The sequence below is a fragment of the Numenius arquata genome, chromosome 11 (assembly GCF_964106895.1).
Source record: "Numenius arquata chromosome 11, bNumArq3.hap1.1, whole genome shotgun sequence".
NCBI classification, from domain to species: Eukaryota; Metazoa; Chordata; class Aves; order Charadriiformes; family Scolopacidae; genus Numenius; species Numenius arquata.
The window spans coordinates 16866593-16888972 of NC_133586.1; the positions used below are offsets into that span (position 1 = coordinate 16866593).

The 22380-nt window shown below is 39.5% G+C and overlaps 2 protein-coding genes across 3 annotated transcripts in view; one reads left to right on the forward strand and one right to left on the reverse strand.

Moving 5' to 3' along the window:
• Positions 1–653: 653 nt before the first annotated feature.
• Positions 654–16512, reverse strand: TARS3 (threonyl-tRNA synthetase 3). Of its 2 annotated transcripts, none has more exons than XM_074155691.1 (19): positions 16258–16512; positions 15626–15718; positions 14670–14860; positions 14047–14170; positions 12774–12895; positions 11867–11984; positions 11181–11245; positions 10388–10466; positions 8952–9098; positions 7538–7636; positions 7035–7201; positions 6332–6494; positions 5264–5401; positions 4752–4829; positions 4551–4651; positions 3287–3391; positions 2411–2483; positions 1578–1692; positions 654–1453 (listed from the first exon to the last, which is right to left on the reverse strand). In XM_074155691.1, exons 1-19 carry the CDS (start codon positions 16498–16500, stop codon positions 1305–1307), a joined length of 2370 nt encoding a protein of 789 aa, XP_074011792.1. In that variant the 5' UTR covers positions 16501–16512; the 3' UTR covers positions 654–1304. The 2 variants fall into 2 exon arrangements, with proteins under 2 accessions (XP_074011792.1, XP_074011793.1); XM_074155692.1 differs by having other exon boundaries at positions 14670–14848; positions 15626–15707; positions 16253–16500.
• Positions 16513–21699: 5187 nt separating this feature from the next.
• The window catches only part of TJP1 (tight junction protein 1), a 196012-nt gene continuing 195331 nt past the window's right edge, over positions 21700–22380 (forward strand). The window contains exon 1 of the mRNA XM_074155814.1: positions 21700–22042. Coding sequence (XP_074011915.1) covers positions 21700–22042 — 343 coding nt within the window. The remainder of the gene's footprint in view (positions 22043–22380) is intronic.

The following is a 22380-nucleotide window of genomic DNA, read 5'->3' on the forward strand; positions in this document are numbered from 1 at the left end:
ATTGTGTGAAGTGGAAGAGAAAGCTTTCCCAGCACTTCTTCCTTCAATCTTTTCGTTTCTTCTTTTAAAAGCAAGGGATAATCAGTTGGTAAAAAACAGAAAAACAGAAAAACAGAAAAAAACTAATACAAGACCAAAACCAGGCCTACTGAACACAAGACTCTGCAAGTAAAACAGTAGCTTTGTATCTGTAGAGCACTTACGCACTGAATAGTACTTTCTGCTTCATTTCAGCTATATTTAAATCACAACTACAGACGTATAGCTTAGATAACTGAGTAACATGTTTAACGCTATTTAAGCCTTGTAACTAAAAAACTGCATATGAAAGTGAAAAAAAAAATGGTAAAAATTCATCTCAAAAAAAAAAATAATCTGATTCGGCTGCCTGCAACAGTAACTTTAAAATCATTTATAAACAGAAGTTAGTCAGATAAATATGGCCGGATTTAAATTCCAACATGTGTGTTTTAATATGAAAACTGTTGTCCGCCCCTTTTCAGAATTCTCACTATCCCAATATACCCCTCTCTATAAATCATACAGAGGAGGTTTGTTTTTTTTTTTTTTTCAAAGGTTTGTGTGTTTTAGGAAAAAGCCAAATCAACAGCAAACACAGGGAAAAATAAAAGACTGCACACACAGATACAGTGAATAACCCAACTTCATTCTCGGCAACCACCTTTACAGCAACCAACTATCACACCAGCTCAATCAGCGCCGCGTTTCACCGAGATTTCCAAGGAATATACCGATGTATTTGCAGCTTGCGAACATGAATTCAGAAAGAATCAAGCTATCCCCCCTCAAAAAAAAAAAAAAAAAAAAAGGAAAGTTAACATAATCTGGATTTAGGAAAAAAAGCAAAGGGACACACTGCTGATGGGCTGCCCGCTGCCCTGCTCTGGAGCCCCGCTCACATCAGCCAGGCACCTGCGACATGATCGAGGCAGCCCAGTGATGGCAGCAGCAGCCGTCGCACATCCTAAACTCCTGCCCCTCGGCTTCGGGCAGCCCTGATTTATTTCCACAGCAAAACCAACATATTTTAGCAGCGGTGTGGGGCTTCTAAAATAAGCCTTCTGCGAGTGGCGCAGACTGGAGTCCCATGGGACTGTCAAAGGAGTTGGCAGCCACATTCAGTCCTCTCGTGCTATTCCTGGAGCACCAGCATTGCTACATTTGCTTATTTTGTGTATCCATTAACTGAAAATCCTCTCAGATGAGCATTACTGCTGTACGCGAGGGAAGAAACACCATTTCACATGGGCAGCTAATAATTCCCCCCCCCCCAAACAGCAGCATCAGAATTCTTCTTCCGCATTTGGAATATGTGAACTCTTAAATTTCTGGAGTTTCTCAATAGCAGCAGAGACTGAAATTTCCCCATGAACTTTGTTGTCTCTTGTTCGAACGTTGACAGCATTATTTCCTTTCTCCTTTTCTCCAACCACTGCAAGACATACCACAAACAATATTAAATTGACTACCTGCATTACAAAATGAGAGTCTGGGCAAAGTCTATGCCCAACATTAAAACATAAATGATATTCAGAAACATAAGATGTTGCAATTACCTAAGATAAAGTTATACTGAGCCAGCTGTGCATTTCTAATTTTCTTGTTTAATGTGCAACTTTGATCTAGATCCACATCAGACATAAATCCTGCTTCAAAAAATTCGCTGCAAACCTACAAAAAAAAAAAACCCACCAAAAAACCTCCACTTAGTATTCTACAACGGAAATTTGAACATGCTGTAATCCCTCATCTCGTCCAATAATTAACTCATCTATGTGCCTAATTCTGATCTTGTAAGTCATCGTGAAGTTATTTGAAGAAAACTGCACACACAGTTAAGGGCTTTGCAGGACTCCAGCTGGAAGACAATAGGAGGTAATATCCATATCAAATATTTGCCGCTCTCCTCAGGCAGCTGCGCTGCAGAGTCTCAAAAATGTTTCCTCAGGCTGAGAGAAGAAGGAACAAACCCACTTACACCTGCATTAAAAGCAAAGCTGGGGAGAAGAATAAAACCAACCATGGTCAAATGTAACATAGTCAAGAGTATACATGCTGGGAAATACATGAAACCAGCTCTGCCCCTGCTTTAAGCAGATAATTCTGTAGTGAGGCATTAGTTAGCATAACAAAACATTATTTTGTCTTCTAGAATGTTTTTTCCTTTAATAATTACTGAAGTACGTACATAATAACAGAACCCAAAACACTTTAAGTCACATATCCCTTTCTCAGACTTATAAAAATTTTGGAGTACATGGAAAAATTTACCTCACCCCTCCAAATATGTCTCCAAAAATCACTAAAGCATTCAATCTTTGTTCTAGGACAAGCACTCAAGGAACTATTAAAATCACTTGTTACTATAAAGAGGCAGCCCCACTCTCACCTGCCGGGCGTACTCTTCAGAAGCAGGTCCCACAGGCACAACCATGACCTGCCGCGGGGACAGCCAGAACGGCCTTGCAAGCAGGACACAAAAAAAAAAAAGAAATAAGGGTGCATTTTACATCTGCATTCATATCCACAGTCATGCTCCCCAATAATAATTTCTTTGTTTTATAGAAACTACTTATGTTAGCTAAGGATGTTGGATAATACGTTATCCTCCTCTTTTCAAGTTCACATAAAAGCACAAATAGATTGATTCTAGTAAAATGACATATGCAGAACTTAGATCATCTCCTCACGTCATAGTTGACTTCACAATTTCAAACAATTTTATTTTTCCATGTAATTTCCACTTTTATTTGTAACTGCATAGTGAGAGGTGGACAGTCAGAGAGGTGACTGAAACTGAGAATTAACTCTTCCTTAGTAAATACATAAAATATTTTTTTTAACCTGTAAGATGCGCTGTTTCATCTTGAAACATCTCTGAAGATGTTTCTTCATTAATGTATTAGGACTAATTTACGTCTGTATAAATAATTGCTTTACGTGTCTTAACACCTTCCCATACAAAAGCATGACTTTTAAGGAAAAAGGAACAAGAATAATGCAGCACATATACATCCAATTACAATTCTTATTTCTGCTTTATTGTATAATTTTTCCTGCTATCTCATGAAATTGAATTTCTAATAATGAACTATTAATGAAAGGGTATCATAAACTCAGACCATAAAATTAGACTTCTTTTCTTGTAATCTTACCTACTAATTCTCAGAAAATTCTAGGGATATTATTTTGCATTATAATATGAGACATTAGGAGGTGTTTTCTATGTTGTTACACATTTCAGAGCTGCGTTTGTGCCACATACCATTTTCCTCCATAATTTTCTGCTAGAATAGCTATCATTCTCTCCACAGATCCCAAAATAGCTCTGTGAATAATCACTGGCCTTTTCTTATCATCGCCATCCTTACTGAAAAAGAATAAGTAAAGTTTAAAAACTAAATTATCTTAGCTTACACACAGATAATCCTACTAATATTTTTGATTCTACTTTTCACAAAAAGACAAAGTGTGGTTATTTATAATTAGGCAAAATCTACCTTTTTTAATAAAAATGTACTTTCTTTAAGCCACCTGAGCTTTTAAAGGAATACTGAATAATCATAGTGACTTGAAATAAGCATGCCTGTAGCTAGAGGCATAGGCACAAACTCCTAAGTTTGAAAAGACACTCGACTGACTCAGCTCCATTTCTGTGCAGTTTAATATTTTATGTTCTTCCTCACTCTCTTTCCTGCTATGTCTTGCTTTCATTTTGTTGCACAGGATTTTACCTGCCCTTAGTGTTCATTTCTTTTCTTAAATTACAATCTGTGAATATAAAAAAAAGCCAACTGCTGTTCATAACAGTACTATCACCTACCAAAGAGCTAGGATATTTATTATAGAATGTGCAGCAGGACCAAAAAATAACAAAGATTCTTATTGTATTTTCCCTTTTATAACGTGCAAGAACAAACAGCAAAAAAACAACCCAGAAAACGTGTGTTCAAGTCAACAAGTTAAGTTCACTCAGTGGACAAATACCCCTCTTCCTAGCTGGAAGCCAAAGTGAGATTTTCATTAAAAACTGATGGCATTTGGTTTATGTTCAAAGTTAACTAACTTTATCCAATAAGAAGAATGAAGTACTTATTACAAACATACTAGGTCCTTAAGACATGTTTGAATTTGTATGCAGTGTCTTCAAAGGAGGCACAGTGACTAGGCAGAAAGTGAAAACTGACTCAACAGAATCTTCTTTAGCATTATATATGATCAATTGTCTTCGGAACTGGCAGACAAGACAGATCATTCCATTTTCCTGCAACCAGTATTATTTACTATTAGAGTGACATATCATTACAGTGAGGAAATATCTTCAAGTTCATGAGTCAGTCCTCTACTCACCGGGGGTGTTTCCCCTCCTAAGGAGGCTACTGATACACAGGGTAATCATTTGTCAAGTGAGCAACAGAGCATTACTACACATCAATTAAATGGGAGTTACAGATAATGAAAGTAATCTCTTTTTTTTTTTTTTAAATAATTTGATTTCAAAGAGGAAGATATTTAGCTTAACCACTCACCCAACATAAGTAAGATTAAACCGAATAGGTAGCTGGAAGTCAAGTTGGATAGTAGCACATTGATGGTACCTGCCAATGGCATCTTTGATTTTAATATCAATCTGTGAAGCAAAATAACACAGTTACTAAATACAGTTTGCCTGCGTTGTGTCTGATATTCTTGTCCATCCCAAAGTTGTATGAAAATCCTGATTCACTAACCTTAGGACCATAAAATGCTCCATCTCCTGGATTCAAATTCCATGGCTCTCCAAAGTTATTCAAGCTGTTTTGAAGTTGCTAATCATAACAATGAGATAATAATTAAAAAAAGGTGTAGCAGGGCCTTTCATTACACTAAGTCAAAGCATTTTACTTTGAAATACAAAGAAGTCAACAGGTAGCACAACTCCTATTGTTCAAGCATTTAGTCATTTATGGTAAATAATCCTCAAATAAGAGCAGTTCTTTGTATAAACGTTGTGATCAATCAGAAAAAGAGATAAATAGAAATCAAATGAGTTCCAGATAAGGAGCTAAGTAAGAATCAGAAAGTTCTCATCTTATACAGAAACCCCATATTTAATATGATGTTTTTGAACAAGCATTTCCACTAAGGACAATGTTTTGCATCTGATTTAAGAAATTCCACTATTCAACATGGAAGAACTTAGTTAAATATCCACCTCTGCAAATACAAATATTAAAGGTTTGTTTGCTTTTAAACAAATTACCTTTTCTGCACGATCCCAGATCTCTAGCTCTCCTAGATAATTTTCTGGTCTTGTAGAAAGATGTAGTTGAAAGGAAAAACCAAAGACAGCATACACTGACTTCAAGAAATCAAGACAGCCCTCAATTTCTTCTTCAATCTTAAACATAAATAAGAGTTAAATTAGTTAAAATTTACTTACACAAAAATGTAGTTGGATTTACTCAATTCCTCATAGTCAGAATATAAGAGTCTATTACATTTTTAAAAAATTAAAAATCACATGAAAATTACATCCTACAAACCCTAATCTAGGTAGTGGATGAGGAGAGAACTGAGGTGGTGTGGCTTCAAAGCATGGCAAGAAAAGAAATATTCTTGTTAAGCCTGGGGTTCTGGAGCCAAATTGCATGAGTCAGACTTCACAAAAAGTACATCAATTTATTCATGTAGCTTCGCTAAAATCTATGGCACTACTGACAAAATAAAGTATGTATTCAGCACTACTATGGGAAACAAAATATTGTTAACAGCTTTTTTTCGCTGTTAACAGCTTTTTTTTTTTTTTAACAGCTGCAGGGGGAGATGGGAGATACAAAAGGTTCTTACTTTTGGGGATTTGATGCTCAATGTATCTTTCTAAAGGGGAAAATCCTATACAGAAAACCTTATTGCGTAATTCACAATCAATAACATCCCTCAAATAACATTGTCGTCTTCTTTCCATATAAGCATTTTTTATTTCAAAGATGAAAGTAAATAACAAAAACTAGGGAACTGCTATCTGAGAAATGTGTGACAGAGAAGCTAAGTTCAACAAGCTAACTGACTCCAGCGATATTGCAGGAGGTTAAGAAATCGGGAATACCGGATGCCAAAGAAGCACCTAAACCTACCTGAAAAACCCATCAAAAGAAGCATTACACTACAAAGCAACACAACAGAAGAAGGTAGAGTTGAAATATTTGGGGGGCCTTTTTCTTATTTAACATTGGTTTGGACTGGGAGGGGAGAGTGTTCTTTTTGTTTTTTGGTTAATTGGTGGTGGTGGAGTGGTGGTGGTTGTTTTGGGGGGGGTTGTTTTTTTTACCTGTTCCATTGTGCAAAATATGTGAGCATCATCTTGCTGGAAGCGCCTTACACGAGTCAAGCCACTTAAAGTCCCAGAGAGTTCATTTCGGTGAAGAACTCCAAAATCTGCAAGTCTAAGAGGCATCTCCCTCCAGGATCGTGGACGATGGGCAAACATCAAGCTAAAAGGAACAGGAAAGAACCTTCCTTTTATCCTTCTTATAGAAGATTTAAGACAACACAGAAACTAAAACAAGATCAGTACAGATAGTAATCCCCTCTTTAAGTATTTATTCGCTCAGGCTGTCTGCATCCTAAAAGGCAAGCAAACAGAAAAAGTGCAGCACTTGGGAACATATTGCTAAAGACCACCTAGAAAAACCACTGTGAGAGTGACAATCACAACTGGTTCATCTGTGCCTTCTTTTGTGCACCCCATCTGATGCCTCTCTGACAGGACTTGTATTTACTAGCAGTGCAGACTAGTATCAGCATCCACAAACCTTGCTTAGTACGGACTTCCTGAAAGATGCTCCTACAAGAATGGTATTTGGTCTGCTTTAGGGACACTGTCAGGGGAGCTCTCTGGACACACTAGGTGCTAAATAGTCTACTGTCAACATACATGGTAACATGTATTAATACTACTTCCCACCCCCGCCTTCAGCCCCACAAAGGGTAAATATAGTAAAATAAGGAGTTTTTCAGTTGACAGTACAAACCAATGTCCTGGACAATTCATCGGTTTAAGGGCAAAAGTTTCCTTCTCGATCTCAAAAGAGAACATATTTTCACTGTAGTGCTGCCAGTGTCCTGAAGCTTCCCAGAGTTTACTGTTGAAGATGTTTGGAGATACAACTTCCGTAAAATTACGCCTGTGATATTCCTCCTACAAAACAATTCAACATTTAACATTGACAAGCAAAAGCCTGATTCTTTTTAACTGTATTCTCATGATGGCAATTAACTGGAGGACTAAAGGACTACCGTACATGTAAGTTTTACAGGACAGGAAAGAGCACATGTCAAAGCTTTACTCTGCCCTAACTTTTACAGATCTAACTTTTTAAAAAAGTTATATCTGTATAACCATAGTAAAAATCTGGTGTATGTTTACATACATAGATGTTTCTGAGGACAGCTCAGTGCTATGAATGGCCTATCACTTAAGATCAATAACTGACAGCAAGCTTATTAGGAGTTAGTTACTTTACTATATACTCACTCGTATGAAATCCACGAGCGTGTTATAAAGAAAGGCACCTCTGGGGAGGAAAAAGCAGCTTCCAGGACTCAAGTCATGAAAGAAGAATAGTTCTTGCTCCTAGGCACATTAAAAACAGAATGCTCTAACACCACTTCACGTGTAACTGCAGAACAGCAGAAGACGACTACTTCATACATGTTGAGACTCTGTTAACAAAAGCTAAATATTACAGCAACAGAATGATTTCCAGAAGTCTAAAAGTTAGCAGCAACAGCAGTTAATTTATCTGTAATTCTTAATCTTAGAAGTTTGTAATAACACTGGAATTCTACTTGGCTCTGTGACTATGTAAATACACATTTCCTCAAAATACCGAAGCCTTAACCAAATCTTACCGTCAGTAACCAAAGCAATTAAGTATATGCCCATCCGATCTGAGAGTTAATGCCTGAAGCTTGTGAGCTAGATTTCTGATAAAGAATGACTATCTCAAAAACATAAGCTCAGCAGTGTGTCTCTGATACATCTTTGGAGAACCTTAGCCTCTTCAGTATCATAGATAATGGATACATAGACACTAAATTAGTTGTTTGATTGACACTAGAGAATTTGTTTTTGAAAAAGCATAGCAGTAAATCATCAAATACTCAAGTCTTAATCATCTCAGTTTGCTATAAATTCCTCAGTGGCTCTTCCTCTTCTGGGTTACCCTCAGTTGTTCGTCTTTGCTTATGAAAGTCCTTCACAGTCTCTTCTTTCACATCTGCCAGTAAGTAGTGAGAGGTTCATACCTCTTGGCCAACAATGTTGACCTTCACTTACACATGAGTTTTTCAAATAAACATCCCCTCACTTTCACCTGTATTGCCCATTATGCCTTTAAACATCCACAAAGCTACTTGTTATCTTCTCTCAAATACCCTCCCTGTAGCTGCACCTTCTCTACAACACTATAGCAAAGGTGACAAAGATTAGGAGACTGCATGCCAACATGACCAATGTTAGGTCCTCATGCAGTCCTCATCTGTGTCAATCTAATGTCTTCCAATTTACACTTAATTTAAGATTAAATCTGTTCATTTAAATCTAGTAGGGAAATATATGAACAACATTCAAAACAACAGCTGAAGTACTACACATAAATACACTTAACTATTACCTTATGTATCACAGAATCATAGAATGGTTTGGGATTGGAAAGGACACCTCCCACTAGACCAGGTTGCTCAAAACCTGTATTTATGCCTATGATAAAGAGTGGCCAAACCATATTATTTATACAATTTTTGTAGAATTAAAATTTTAAAATACAACTGACACCAAGAAATTCACAGACCTGGCTCCTATTCAAACTGTTGAAAAATGGAAAAAAACAAAAGAATGAATTCTATTACAGAAGCATAGAAGAGAGGCAGACCATGAAATAGTATACCTTTCCAATTTTCCTATGGTCCCGGTTTCTGGCTTCTTCCTGGAATTTTTCCCATTCCTTCATCATTTTGTTATCAGGAAAGGATATTCCATATATTCTCTGCAGAGTTTCCATGTCAGATTTTCCTTCCCAATACGTAGAGGAATTCTGATGCACAAAACCCATACTTTAAGATAATATTATATAATCTCAGGGTAAGGAGGAATAAAGACTAATGCACTCAAATGTTATGATTTTTTTTTCCCCTGAAGAAAAGATACGGGAAATATCTTTCCTACAGGAAAGATATGGGAGATATTCCTTGGAAAAAAATATGCAGTCATCCAGCATGTTTACAATACTGTCCCGGTTTGATGCCTCAAACTGGGACAAATACAAAGATATTTGCACTGCCTTTTAGTCAGCATACTAATACAGAAGACAAACAGAAGTGACTCATGAAGCCATATTTTTATTCTACTTAGGTACCTTGTTTTAAACAACTCTGATTGTGAAATGTTTTATTACCCTGCATTATATCTTCTGAAAAAAGAAGATACACATTCTAAACAATGCAGTAGGGAAAAATGAAAGACCAAACAAAACTAACTCACTCTCACAGTTAAATCCCAGTTGTTTTGACAATCTAACACTTAATCCCTGCAACTCAGAGTTCCATAAACTTCAGTCAGGAAGCCAGCAAAGGCAACTATGATTAATGTTCCACTGAGGTCTGTCTAATCAGGTTACCAAAATTAGCATCTGCAAGTAACTTAAACTACATCATAACCAGAGGCATCTGCAAACACCATCTCTGGCTTTCCTGTGAGCAATGCCATTTTTAAACAGCAATGCTTGCCCATCTGCCAGTGTCCACTTTACCTCCTGTTCCTGAAAGATGCCATCTTACAAGGTCAAAATACTATTTTCTGACCCAATGAATATCTTGGATGTTCATGTACTGCAGAACAGGATGTTCACACACACAGATGTGACAGCTAGTACAGACTCCAACTAGTACTACCAAATGCAATGCTGGTCGGAGATACTAGCACAGCACTACCACATGACCCAGGCACCACATTTTTCTACTTCTGTAACTGGTTCCATAGCTAACCTGGTCACTAACAGCTTATTTTTGCAGTGCTCTTCATTATAGTCTAAGCATACAGCACTAATACTCTGATAAAAAAAAAAAAGATGCCATTCACTTTCACTGATGTACTATATCGTGACAGTCAAGAATCAGTAAATCTTGGAAGCAGATGAATGGTGAAAGGCTGTAATTCTACTTGTGTGATGGGAGTGGGGAAAGAAATGAAGGACAATTTTCAGAGTAAGCAAAGAAAACAATACAAAGGACCCTAGCATAATCGCTACAGGAGAAACAAATACATAAATCAATCAACTGACCCATAGTTAAGTCAAGTCTTAATGCTCAGTTAATTTAAACTTACCTTAAATATTTTAAGAGCCTTGATTTTTCCAGTGTGTCTCACGTGTGGACCCCTGCAGAGGTCAATCAGTGGACCACATCTAGAAGAAAAAGAAAAAAAAGTGTTTATTTCAAAACACTCCAACGTTTTTAAGCACAGTCACTAAGGGCATATAAGTTTATGCTTCACGTGTTCAAACACACTAGTAAGTATCCACACGCAACACTCAGCAAATTTAGTTAATCTTAAATATAATTGTGCCGTCCATCTGAAGCAGAAGATTCACTCAGTATATACTCAGCACACTTGATCGATTACGAAAAGCATTATAACGCACTCAGCAATTCATATAGTTCTGTGTAGAATCTTTAATAAAGTTGGCCAGGAAATTTCAAACTAAGCTCATCAAACAGAACAAAATGTTTTTATCATTTTTCAAATAACTAGATTTATCCCTGGCAATTCAATGAACAGGAACCTCACCCCACGGTGACCTAAGGGTTAGCTTTACCCATTTATTCACCAATTCAGTGTCAGGAATGGTAACTTATTTTCATCTGTTTATTGAAATCAGAGGGAATGAGTGAAAAGTGGATTTGCTATTTGTCCACAAATTGAGATCTAATCTGTCTCAGCAGAGAAAGAAAAGATCTTACTTTATGTAAGCAGCAATATTAACTGCAAACTTAAGCCCCAATCACACAAGCATTCAGAAGTTAGAATAAAAAAATAAATTTATTCTCCTCTCAATTTAAATGAAACATTCCTAAGCACAGAAATGTTTCATAATACTTTTTAGCTTAATTTTGTTTACCTGTATACTGTGGTAGTTGGTGTGTTCACCTTCTCATTAAGGATACGACACTTAAACTTGTTATACTGTGGGGAAACATGAAAAGTTAGAAACACCAATAAAATGGCTAATAAAATTCTATTTTAAAAGTATCTATCAATAATGCAAGTGCATCAGTAAAAGACACAACTGAAAAGTCACATGAACACATATATGTATATATGCAAAAGCTCAACATCATTTCAGAAGAGTTACAGAACAAGAGGGGAAAGAGACAAAGATATCTTAATTTCCCTGTGGGTACGTTAAGCACAGTGATTACCACCAGAACACCTCAAAGCACTTTTGAAAGGCAATTAAAACACAGTACAGTGAGACTGGTAATATTCACTGTGTAAACCACAGGACAAGTCTTTTTTCACTTGTTTCTGCAAGTGAGCCAGACTGAACTTGTGCCTTTTGTGTACTAATTTCTTTGTCATCTCATTGAGCTTGAGGTGGTTTTGTGCAATAAGAAATCAGTTTTATTATTGCCTGAAAACATCCTGAACACTTAGAGAGGTGGGAAAAAGATGCTATTCTTTTTCTTTGTTTGACTAGACAGGTACTGTTCTGATGAGTGAGAAACATGCAGGATTTTATAAAAGTTATATTTAAAAAAAAAAAAACCACATTGTACCAGAATCACAGCTACTCCAAAGATTTACCTTAAACATGTCTAACAGAATCTCCTTTTTGACTTCCAGTCTTTCAAAAGCCTGCTTCTCTTTTATGATATTTTTACAGCGGTTCTCTAGTAGTGGGAATTCAGTACTAGATACACCTCTAAACAAATAGACACAAGCAAAAGAAATATAAATTAATTATTTTGATACTCCCATTTTTTTAAGTGACCACTTTCTGGTGGTCTAATCTCAAAAACATGGGATGTGTTCTCATGATATGTCACAGTATTTTCTTAGTTTCTTACAACTGGCTGTACTTGCAGACACTAAACTCAGAAACACAAATGGTATCACCTTCAACAAACCCTCTGGAAGATCTCAAGTTCAAAGTATATATGACTTAAGAAAAAAGGAAAAAAAAAAAAGCCTCAACCCAGCTGCAAGAGCTGGTTTATCAGCTGACGCAGATTCTGTATTCTCCCTAACTACAGAAAGATAAACAAGGAAAAAACCAGAACTGTAAAGCTGTGCACAAGGATTAGAAAAGCAAACACCTATACAAGTTACATGCATACGTGCCATCTCTACAAGTGACTATGGCACTTTTAAACCAAACCCCCATGATTCTTCAAGGAAACCGTCTTCCATATTTCCCAGGAATTTGAGAAAGTTTTACCCAAACACTCTACATTTTTTCACAGAACATTCAACAACTGCAGGTCTTAAGGAGCAGGTGTCTGAACATTGCTCTTGAATTTAAATGTACAAACACACACTCAATACGTATGTATACACAGACCTATACTATGAAGACAACTAACCTGTCAATTTTAAACCATACTAGATACACGATTTTACTTTTAGCATGCAGAAACATGACTGAGCAAAACTAATTTTAGTACTGAGCTTCAACACAGAGTATGAAAGTTGTCAGACACTGAAATTTTACCTGTCTTCAATGTACATGTCATAATAAAATCCATTTTCAATTGGTGGTCCATAGCATAAGCAGCCCCCAAAATAACCTTCCATGGCCTCTCCAAGAATATGAGCACTTGAATGCCAATAAACCTGCAAATAAAGTCAGGTGAGCAAGTCATGGGGTCACTGGAATTGTGTAACTAAAAAGAAAAAACAAAACTAGACATGTATCTGCAGATGGGAAATGCACTGGAGTCAGTCTCGCTTAAATTCTGTGAGAAGTATAACAGTTTTCTGTTTTCATTTAAAGTATGCTAAATGATTAATATAATGGCAGATGTAACAACAAAGCCCCATCATATTTCAGTCTGAAAGATGATTATCTCTCTGCACGATTCTGTCACCTTAGTACTTATTGTACCTTGTTCATTTTGAAGTTAGATTTTTAACTGACCGGAAACTATGCAATACTAACTGCATCTAAAGTGATATAGCCAATTAAGTTACCATTGTTCACATCCAGTACATTTATTAACAGGACTGTAAACCACATTAGTCAAAACGTCAGAAGAGGGGAGTCAACAATCCAGTAGATCAACACCAGTCTTATGTTCTACATCCCTATTAATTCAGACCACTTCATAGCCACCACTACAAGATAAAGCCTTGACAGGCTCCTGAAATGCCTCAAAATAAGCTTAATCACATAAATAGATTTTTGACAAAATGAAGTCTAATTCTACTGCATGAAGATAAACACAGGTTTAAGACTGAATCCCATAAAAAAAAAAAAACACCTTGGGTGTGTCGCTAAGTATATTCTTAGTTTAATTGAGCAAGATATGCCTACCTAAGTTTCTAACAAACAATACTGGTACAAGGATGTCTGGATTTTATTTATGAGTCAAATTTGATATTGGACAATTTTCAGAAAACTCTAAGACAGCCTCACTGTTGCTTTCAGTGTCTGATCTTCAAACACACTGAGTCAAACCACAGAACACGTGTCTTAGAAGACAGATTATTTCAAGTTAGCTTGCAAATCAAGACATTCTGTATGATCTCGTTTGAGAAATAACCTGTTTATGTAAATGAGAAGGGAAGAAAAGAGCACTAAGATTTTATTCACCTATAGGTTATAGGTACTTAGTATTTACTGCTTTGTCGAATCATGACAAATACATTACTTCAGTCATTTTGGGGATTTTTTTTTCAATTCAAAAATTTAAAAGCTAACACTGCAATCAATTTCATGTCATTAGTTCCATTAATCAAGCAGAAACCAGAAAGTGTTTACTCACAGCTTTTGCTTCTTCATTATCAAACGTAAGCAGCTCCAGAGTACAGTCTCCCTCCAGCGGACGATCCAGGTCCCACAATTCACCATTCACTTTGGCTATGACTGCATTTGAAGCCAACACTTGACTAAAAAACACAAGTGATAAGAGACCAAAATATTTAGGCTCAGATTCGCAAAAGCGCTCAGATTTCTAACCCCCATGAGACCCTACCCATGTCTCATAGCACCTAAAGACCTTTAATTTTTGTTTCTGTGGTCGTCTTAAACGCTTTTCTACTTTTAAGGTATAAACCCTTAAGGTCTTGAAGTTTCATTCAATGGTTTTCAGTGCTGAGGATCTGGAGGAAAGACTGCTTCTAACAACAGTTTCTACTGTCATCTGGTTACTCACAAAACTTCAGATGTCTCAATTAATTCCTAAGTCTCAGTGATTGTTATATTTTTTAACTGGAAGCAAGCATTACTCAGAGCAGTAACTCCACCCAGTTATTTCTTCTGCATTAAACTGAAGTTTCAATGACGCTTTCCAAATAAACCTACTAGAGTAATAAACCTAGGTAAGAGACAAATGATAGTAACAGATTTATGACTACAAAAATACAGCTCCTTCAGTCTGCAGGCTACCTAATTCCTACAGCTAATTGATATGGTGTGGTTTTCCAAGATTCCCCTTCAGCCATCTTTCCATCTGTCAGGGTAATTTTGATAGGTTTGCTCTCGTTGGCTGCTCTGTAAGCTAGCAAAGCATCGTGTTCTTTTTTCAGTGCTTCATAAAGCTTCAGTCTGTCTTCTATGAAGCTTGGCTCACACCGCAGCTGTAAAAAATAAATGAAGTCATACACATACATATTTGTGAGAAAACAGAATAAAAGGATTCATAGTGTTCAGGCATCCCTAGAGGTTCCAACTGAGACCAGATTACACTGTACTAGGATTCATACTAATACACAGTAAAGCATTTGTAAATAATTATACACAGGGTAGTCCCATCCAACTTGGTGACTATTTCACAGTGGCTTTCCAATTTTCCAATGCACCTTCATCAATCTTGGCCTAAGCAGCTTTGGCAGTTTGACCTCAGAAAGCAGCCTATTTGTATTTAGCTGACATCCTGGAGAAGTCTGGATCACACCAACAAGCCCTCACTCCTGCCAGTCCATTCAAATCATCAGAGTCAAATAAGATAGTCCACAGGAAGATTCCTTTAGTTTAGCATAAGGTGAATTATTAAGATCTATTGAACTACAGCTACTGCTGCCACCATCCTCTTTCAGTCATCATGCACGCTGTTTATTCATGAACTATTACTCTCTTTAGGAATCACAGTATCCTGACCTTTATTTCCCCACAGCCCATATCATTTTGTAATACAAAAACTACAGATCTAAGAATACGTAAGTAGCCCTACTAATTACATGCAAGATGAAGCTCTTGGATAATGATTTTTTTTCTGTATGCATGCTATAGTAAGCCTTCTTCCCAAAATCTGGGACTGCAAAAGACAGCAAAGTATTTCAGATTTCAGCACCTTTTCTGAACCTAGCTAAACAACTCTCCTGTGGTATAAAATAACCACTTACATCATTCTGATGTTGGTTCACAGCTTCATTTTCTTTTTTCTTTTCCTCTTTATTTTGATTCACCACAACAGTTGGACTTGCACTGAAGACTTTCTGAAAACAGTGATAACATGAAGTATATGCCTATGCCTTTAAGACTTTTCCCAGCCATCAATGAAACAAACCAGACCAGCGCAACACTGGACTAAATGGGCATTTACAGTCGAGTAAGGCATGTCCCTAGTGCAGGCTAAAGACTCCTCATATCACATCCAGACCGCGTCCCTCTGACGTCGAGCAGGCAGTGTAAAACTGCTCACCAAGCAAAACCTGCCCAAAGCAGTTCCCCCAGTTTTCCTACTGCAACCTCAGTGGTTGCCAGACCCTGGGAGGCTGAAGCGGCCCAGCGAGCAATAGGAACGGCTTTCGGTGGTCTGACAGGCTTATCCCGCCCTCGGGGCTACCGGCAGCGGCACCGCTCGGTGCTGGGGCCACACGGGGAGTGCGGAGAGACCGCGACCGGCTCCCACTCCCGACAGCCCCACCGCGGCCCGCCGCTTCGTCCCCGCCCGTCCCGGTGCCTGTGGCAGAGAGACCCGGCCCGCCCCACAGCCATGAGGGCGGCGGTGTCCCCCCCCGGCTCCGAGCCCTACCTCCTCCTCCGCCGCGGGGCCCGGCGGCCGCTGCTCCGCCCTGCCCAGCTCGGCCTCCAGGCTGCGGCGCAGGTGCAGCAGGCGGTACCGCAGCTTCTCGTTCTCGGCCCGCAGCCGCTGCAGCTCGGGGCCGCAGCTCCCGGGGCATCGCGGCTCCTTCAGCCGCCCCACCTCCGCCGTAAGCCAGCGCAGCTCCTGCTCCTGCCGCTGCAGCCGCGCCGCCGCCTCAGCGGCCGCCGCCATCTTGCCCCGGCCCGCTCCGCCCCCCGGCCCCGCCCCGCCGCGCCCAGGCCTGCCCTCCGCGGGCGAGGGTCCCCACCGGCCACGGCGGGGCGGCTCGTACTCGTTCCGCACCGGCGCGGAGCCCTCCCTGCCGCCGTGTTACCGCACGGTGAACGGCGGGGGAACGCGGTACCCACAGCTCCTGTCTCGGTCCCACCTCATTTCACCTAAAAAGGTGCTTTGAAAAGGTTTTCTCTCCAGCCCTCATAAACCGGGGCTGCAGGGACAAGTGGCAGCACTAATTCTCGGAATTCGGTCAAGCAGCTCTGTGGAGAGCATGAGGGGCACCGTACACTGCAACTGGGAGGGGAGAAAACACATCAAGTTTGCTTTATGTTCCCAAGTACCCAATTTAGCATCTGTGGAACTCCTTTGCTATTTAAAACGCAGAAAAGACACTTAAACAATACCATTTAAGTAAATACATGGTTTCAAAGGACCTACATGTAACATCACCGATGTCTTAGTCCTTCAAAGGATTATCCAAATAAAAGAGAAGGATAAAGGCAGAGACCATGCCAGAGAACGGAAAACAGATGGCACCCACCTGAACGCAGCCCCACGGGCTGTTCGTTAGCAGGGACTTCAGGTGGTCCATCCCACGGACTGCCGAGCCCCGGCTCCAAGGTCTGGTCAGCCCCAGCACTCAACCATGGCTGGTTTAGCGTCCTTTCCCTCTGGTCACCGTCCATTAAACACATCACCCGTGAGAGAAAGCCGCGCTTTCTCCAAAAAACTGGCGTGGATCCAGGCATTCAGCGGGAGCTGAGGCCTGCAGGCAAGATGTGGGAAAGATGAATAAAACATGGCTGGGCAGGGGAATTGAACGCCCAAGTATCGTCACACAAGCAGCAGTTCATACAGCATGTGCCCTGCCACCCCTATCACAGATCTCACCCCAGCCCAGGTCATCCTTCCCTGACACTTCCGCACCTCCTGGCACAACCCGGTCGCTTACACCTCCACCTCTGCAGGCCCACGTCATTGGGGCCACCTTCTTTCATAGCTTCCCATAGGGCAATAGGATTACACAAACACTGTTTCAAAGAGGACGTTTCTCTTGCCCTTCTCCAAGATCCGTAGCGCACACTTTAACAGAAAGTGTTTTAACACCCGGGTGTTGAGCCGAACAGTTGTGCGTGTCAGGGAGCCACGAGGGCCGGCTGCATCCTGCAGGACGGGGAGCCCAACGCCATGGCAAGGCTGGCAGGACAGGGGCTGGCCAGCCAGGGCCCAGCCTCAGCAGAATTACAGAATAGTTTAGGTTGGAAGCGACCTTTAAAGGCCATCTAGTCCAACCCCCTGCAATGAGCAGGGACGTCAGCTGTATCAGGTTGTTCAGAGCCTCATGAAGTCCCCCAAACAAGGCTGGCAGGCCTGGGGACAGCAGTTAGGACCAACCAGGAGTCCAGACTGCCAGAAAAGTTCATGGTGATGAGGCAGATCTGAGGTCAAGCCAGGACCACAATCCACAAGTCAGGTCCCATGATGGGAACTGAGGCCAGACACACTGGCTACCAGGCAGGTCCATGGCGATGTGGCAAAGCCAAACCAGCAAGCCAGGTCACAGACCAGAGCAACAGGAGCCAAGCACACCTCCGACAAAGCTCAGGCAGGGACTGGTGTCCCAGGGCTGAGCTTAAATGGACCCCATGAGCCCATGGTCAGGGGTGTGGGCAGAGGCCCCAGGTGAGGTGGGTCAGGGCCAGTAAGGCCAGTTAGTCCCTGCTGCATCCCCCTCCACTCTTCTCATTATGAAACAATGTCACTGTCAAAAAGTGCGGTTCAGACTGCATCCCTCTGACCAGAAGGTCAAATAAACCCTGCCGAGCTTATTTCTACTGGATCCTCCTCGGTTGACACCAATTCTTCTGAAATTAGGCTGTCTGAACTAAACGGCATCTTTGCACAAATTGCAGAACTTGGCACCACGGTAAATCATTTGAAGAGGTCCGAGTTGCTCAGCAGTTTACCTCATTTACAGGTCATTGCAGTTAAGTCCCTCAGTTCTTCGGCCCTGGGAAAACAATAGTTCTCCATCACAAATCCTTTATTTCCACCGTGTATCTACATGTGTCCTTTTGCCTCAAATACTTCTTTGTCATCTTCAGTTTCTCTAGTTTCCTCCCTTGATTGTACTTCATGCCCACTTCTCTGTATTCAGTTTCTCAACACACACTTTCAAATTTTTGCCTTTACCCAATAATCAGATTTTGCAAGGTGTGGATTTTTATTAGAGTTCTGGCAATTACCAAAGCAGAATTTTAGCGTTTTATTCTCCAGTTTACACAACTGGAAATAACTACATGGTATGTGAGAAAGCAGAGAGTCAAGTTTTGTATTTGTCCACAATTTGATACATTTCCTATGATATCAGCCATTTTTCTTTGTGGTTTTAAGATTTTAGATTAAAAGGATATAGTCTTTTACCAACAAAAATAATGGGGACATTTCTGGCTCAAAACATTGTACTCTTTTAGAAAAAAACCTTGTAAATTATTCAGTGCATGGATTCCAAAGACACTCCTATACTGTATACTTCCAAATTTCAAGCTGTCATTTATGTCTCTCATTACATTGGCCGACCACTGTGTGTACAATTCGCTGTCTATATGAACCACTTCCTATTATACCAATCTTTCCTTGCATTTTCATTGCAGGGTACTGCTATCTATCTCCCTCATGAATGCCCAGAACTTGCTAACAGCTTTGTAGTTCATTCTGCCCAGCTAAACTTTTTAATGCTTTTTTTTTTTTAGTTTTCTCATTTAAGGTATATTGATATACCTTAAATATATGTATATACCTATGTATATTTTTTATTTGCACTGATTCTTCCTTACTTTTCTGAAGAGATGCAACTTGCCAACACCTATGTCTATCATTTATTAATAGCAAGGTCACTCTACGAGGGTGGACTGTCATGGGCAGAACTTCCATGTGCATGTGTAAAAATAGGACATGCTCTATACCTTCCTTTAAAATTCATTTCATTATTAATCTTGACAGGTTACCTGCTTTTTTAACTTCTAAATTCACTACTGTACAGAATTCACTACTCCATTTAGGACACTGATGACAATCAGTGTTATCAGTACAATAAAATAAACACTGATTTAGTTTTGAGGTTAAACTCTGAGAAATGGATTCAGGTTACACCCTCTGTATTTCATCTTTCGGCACCATCTTATGAATCCAAAACCTGTAACTTTGGGCTTGCTCTAGCAGTTACTGAAGGAATGGTAAAACTTACTGTCCGAGGTTCTAGTGGCGGAGAAGACTGACTGACAAGATGCTGTCTACCATGTGGAGCACCTGGTTTCATCAGGATCTTCTACCTGCTGAAAAATTGCGGGATTAATATTAGTAGAACTTCTGAGAGAGAAACAACTTGGAGCAAAACCCCATGAGGTTTCACCGACAATATGGAAAGAATGAGGGGGTTGGTATTTGAACTACCCCTGCGGAGGTTCAAAAATCAAAGGGAATCTTAAGAATTAGGCTTATAAAGGAGCCCTTACTTGGAATAGTTGCCTAGAAATTGTGCCAGGCCTTTCAGATAGGTTGGCTGCTTTCTCTGCCCGCTGCATATCACCTGTGTTTAGCTGCCCTGCCTGACTAACTGGATAGCAGGAGGTGCCTTTCACCACCCAGCTTCCCCCAAGTGGGTCACCTTTCCTGGGGGGTGTGATGCAACGCACAGGTACCTCCACCTGAGCAGATTCAGGATGATTACAGAAGAAGCACGAGAATCTCACTGCTATGGCCAATAAGCCATAACATTCTAAACTGGGACCATTAATATGGCTTAAAATAACACATGATTCCACTCATCCTTACTCCAGCTAATGCGTCACATAATGAGCCTTGTTGTATCTACAACCAACCACAAGGTGACAGGCAATGCTTCCAAACAGTTCCTTGAAGCCTGGCTAGTTAATTGTTTGGCTACTGATATACAAAATAAAATTCCTAAATTATTATATGGTCAGTGGTCAACTTTGATGCTGACTGATGAATACTTGAAATTTCAGAAACAGACGCGGCCTGACAGCAGGATACAGTGGTTGTATCTCAAGACCATAAGGACTGGAAATACTCTAAAACTTGCTTTCCTAAAAGCGTAGCAAAATATTTTTGTGTGCTGCACAATAGGGAAAACTGCAGGTAAGAACACACGAGTGAGGCCACGGAAGCATTATCACTTGGAAGTAATGGAAATAGAAAAAACAAACTAAGAAATAGGAGGAGGAGGGGGCAGGAAGTGCTCATAGCTTTTCTATACAGGGAATTTATGTTGACAGAAAGTATGAAAACAGACCCAAAAGTCCATGTATTAAGCAGCATTTGCGTAAGGGAGGTTATGTAATGTGTGATCCTCAATGAATGATTCCGAGTGGCAGAACACCTCCACTGGGATTGCAGTAATCTCTGCCGCTAAACCTGGGGCAGCACATGGACGCTGTACGGTGGTTCAGTTTGCTTGGACATAACTTAGACATCTAAACATGCAGAAATGTCGCTATTCTTAACAGTGACATATTTACCTTCACAAAAAAGGTCTTATGCTGTAACCTTTTTTTTTTCTCCTTTTGCATACAGGATTACAGAATATTTACAGAAACATGCTTTCTAAATGTATAATTGCATTGCCTTGTAAAGCTAATATTTTATGAAAGAATAAGAAGTGGAGGGCATTAATACTGTGGTTTGGGTATGGCCTCTGAGGAATACAAAATCAAAGTGTACAGAAGACACTTTATTTTATATCCTGTACCAGCTTGTACAGATTATTTCAGTTTCTTCAGCTGTCTTCTTGAATGAATTATTTTTTGCAAAGGGATATCTTTGAAGATCAGTTACAAAATTAAAAAGTAACAGTAACTAAGCAATTCTCAGTCTCATCATTACGGTTCAGAAGCTGTTAACAGTTGTAAAGGGCTAATTAGTGTAACGTAATCCTCTTAGGAGGCTGCAGGCATTGAGCTAGTTTTCTTTATAATTTGTATGTAGGCTTTCTTTATTCCATTAGAATTACAATAATTACAGACAGCAGTATGTATTTGCATTCTACCCATCCACATTATGTTTACTTTGCATACTGAATACTGCACAATAAATGCCGGAGTAGAATTTTCTATTTTCTATTTAAGTATCAAAATGTTTGGAAGAACAGCCAAATCTTGGTTTTATAACTGTGCAAAATCTACCAAAAGAGAAAATGAAAACAGGAATAAGTGGCTTTCTGAAATCCCAAGCAATCAGAGAGAGAAAATACTGGAAGAGCTGGATGTGAACAAAGTGCTGTCATATTTGGTTTACAAGAGAGTCTTTTCCTTGGAGGAATACAAAGACATTTGGTCCCAGGAGAGCTACAAGAAGAGAACTGAATATTTTTTAGATAAACTCTCTTTAAAAGGCCCAAGTGCTTTCTCTGCTTTTTGTTCCATTTTGGAGGAGGTCTGTCCTAACTTGCTGACATGCTTTCTCCTTGGCAATGAAGGTAAGGTCACTGTCTGCTCTGAAATGCTTAAGTGTATATTGGTAATGTCTTGGAATCCTTTGACACTAATAGTTATTTGCTATAATTAGTGTTTACTTTCTCTCTTGCACTAAACAAGAGAGAGTATTTGCTGTCTTTACGGTTCTTTGTTATAAAAGAGAAAATAATAGGAAAGAAAATTTATTAAAAAAATCTATGTTATTGTTATACTTTGAACATTTAAAGTGGTAGCAAAATACTGTGGATTAACATTGCTGCTATTAATGAAAAAGAGCCAGGAATCGGAAAAAGATTGCTAAGTACTACTGATAAGGCTTAGCTCAGAAATGTAACACTGA

Excerpts from the sequence above, each read along its gene's own strand:
- TARS3 (XM_074155691.1), bottom strand. The coding sequence starts at position 16,500 with ATGGCGGCGGCCGCTGAGGCGGCGGCGCGGCTGCAGCGGCAGGAGCAG. Across the intron at positions 14,171-14,669 it reads CAATTAGCTGTAGGAATTAG|TCAAGTGTTGGCTTCAAATG; the intron begins GTAGCCTGCAGA and ends TGTGTTTTTTAG. Across the intron at positions 9,099-10,387 it reads AGGCTCTTAAAATATTTAAG|AATTCCTCTACGTATTGGGA; the intron begins GTAAGTTTAAAT and ends TTTGTGCATCAG.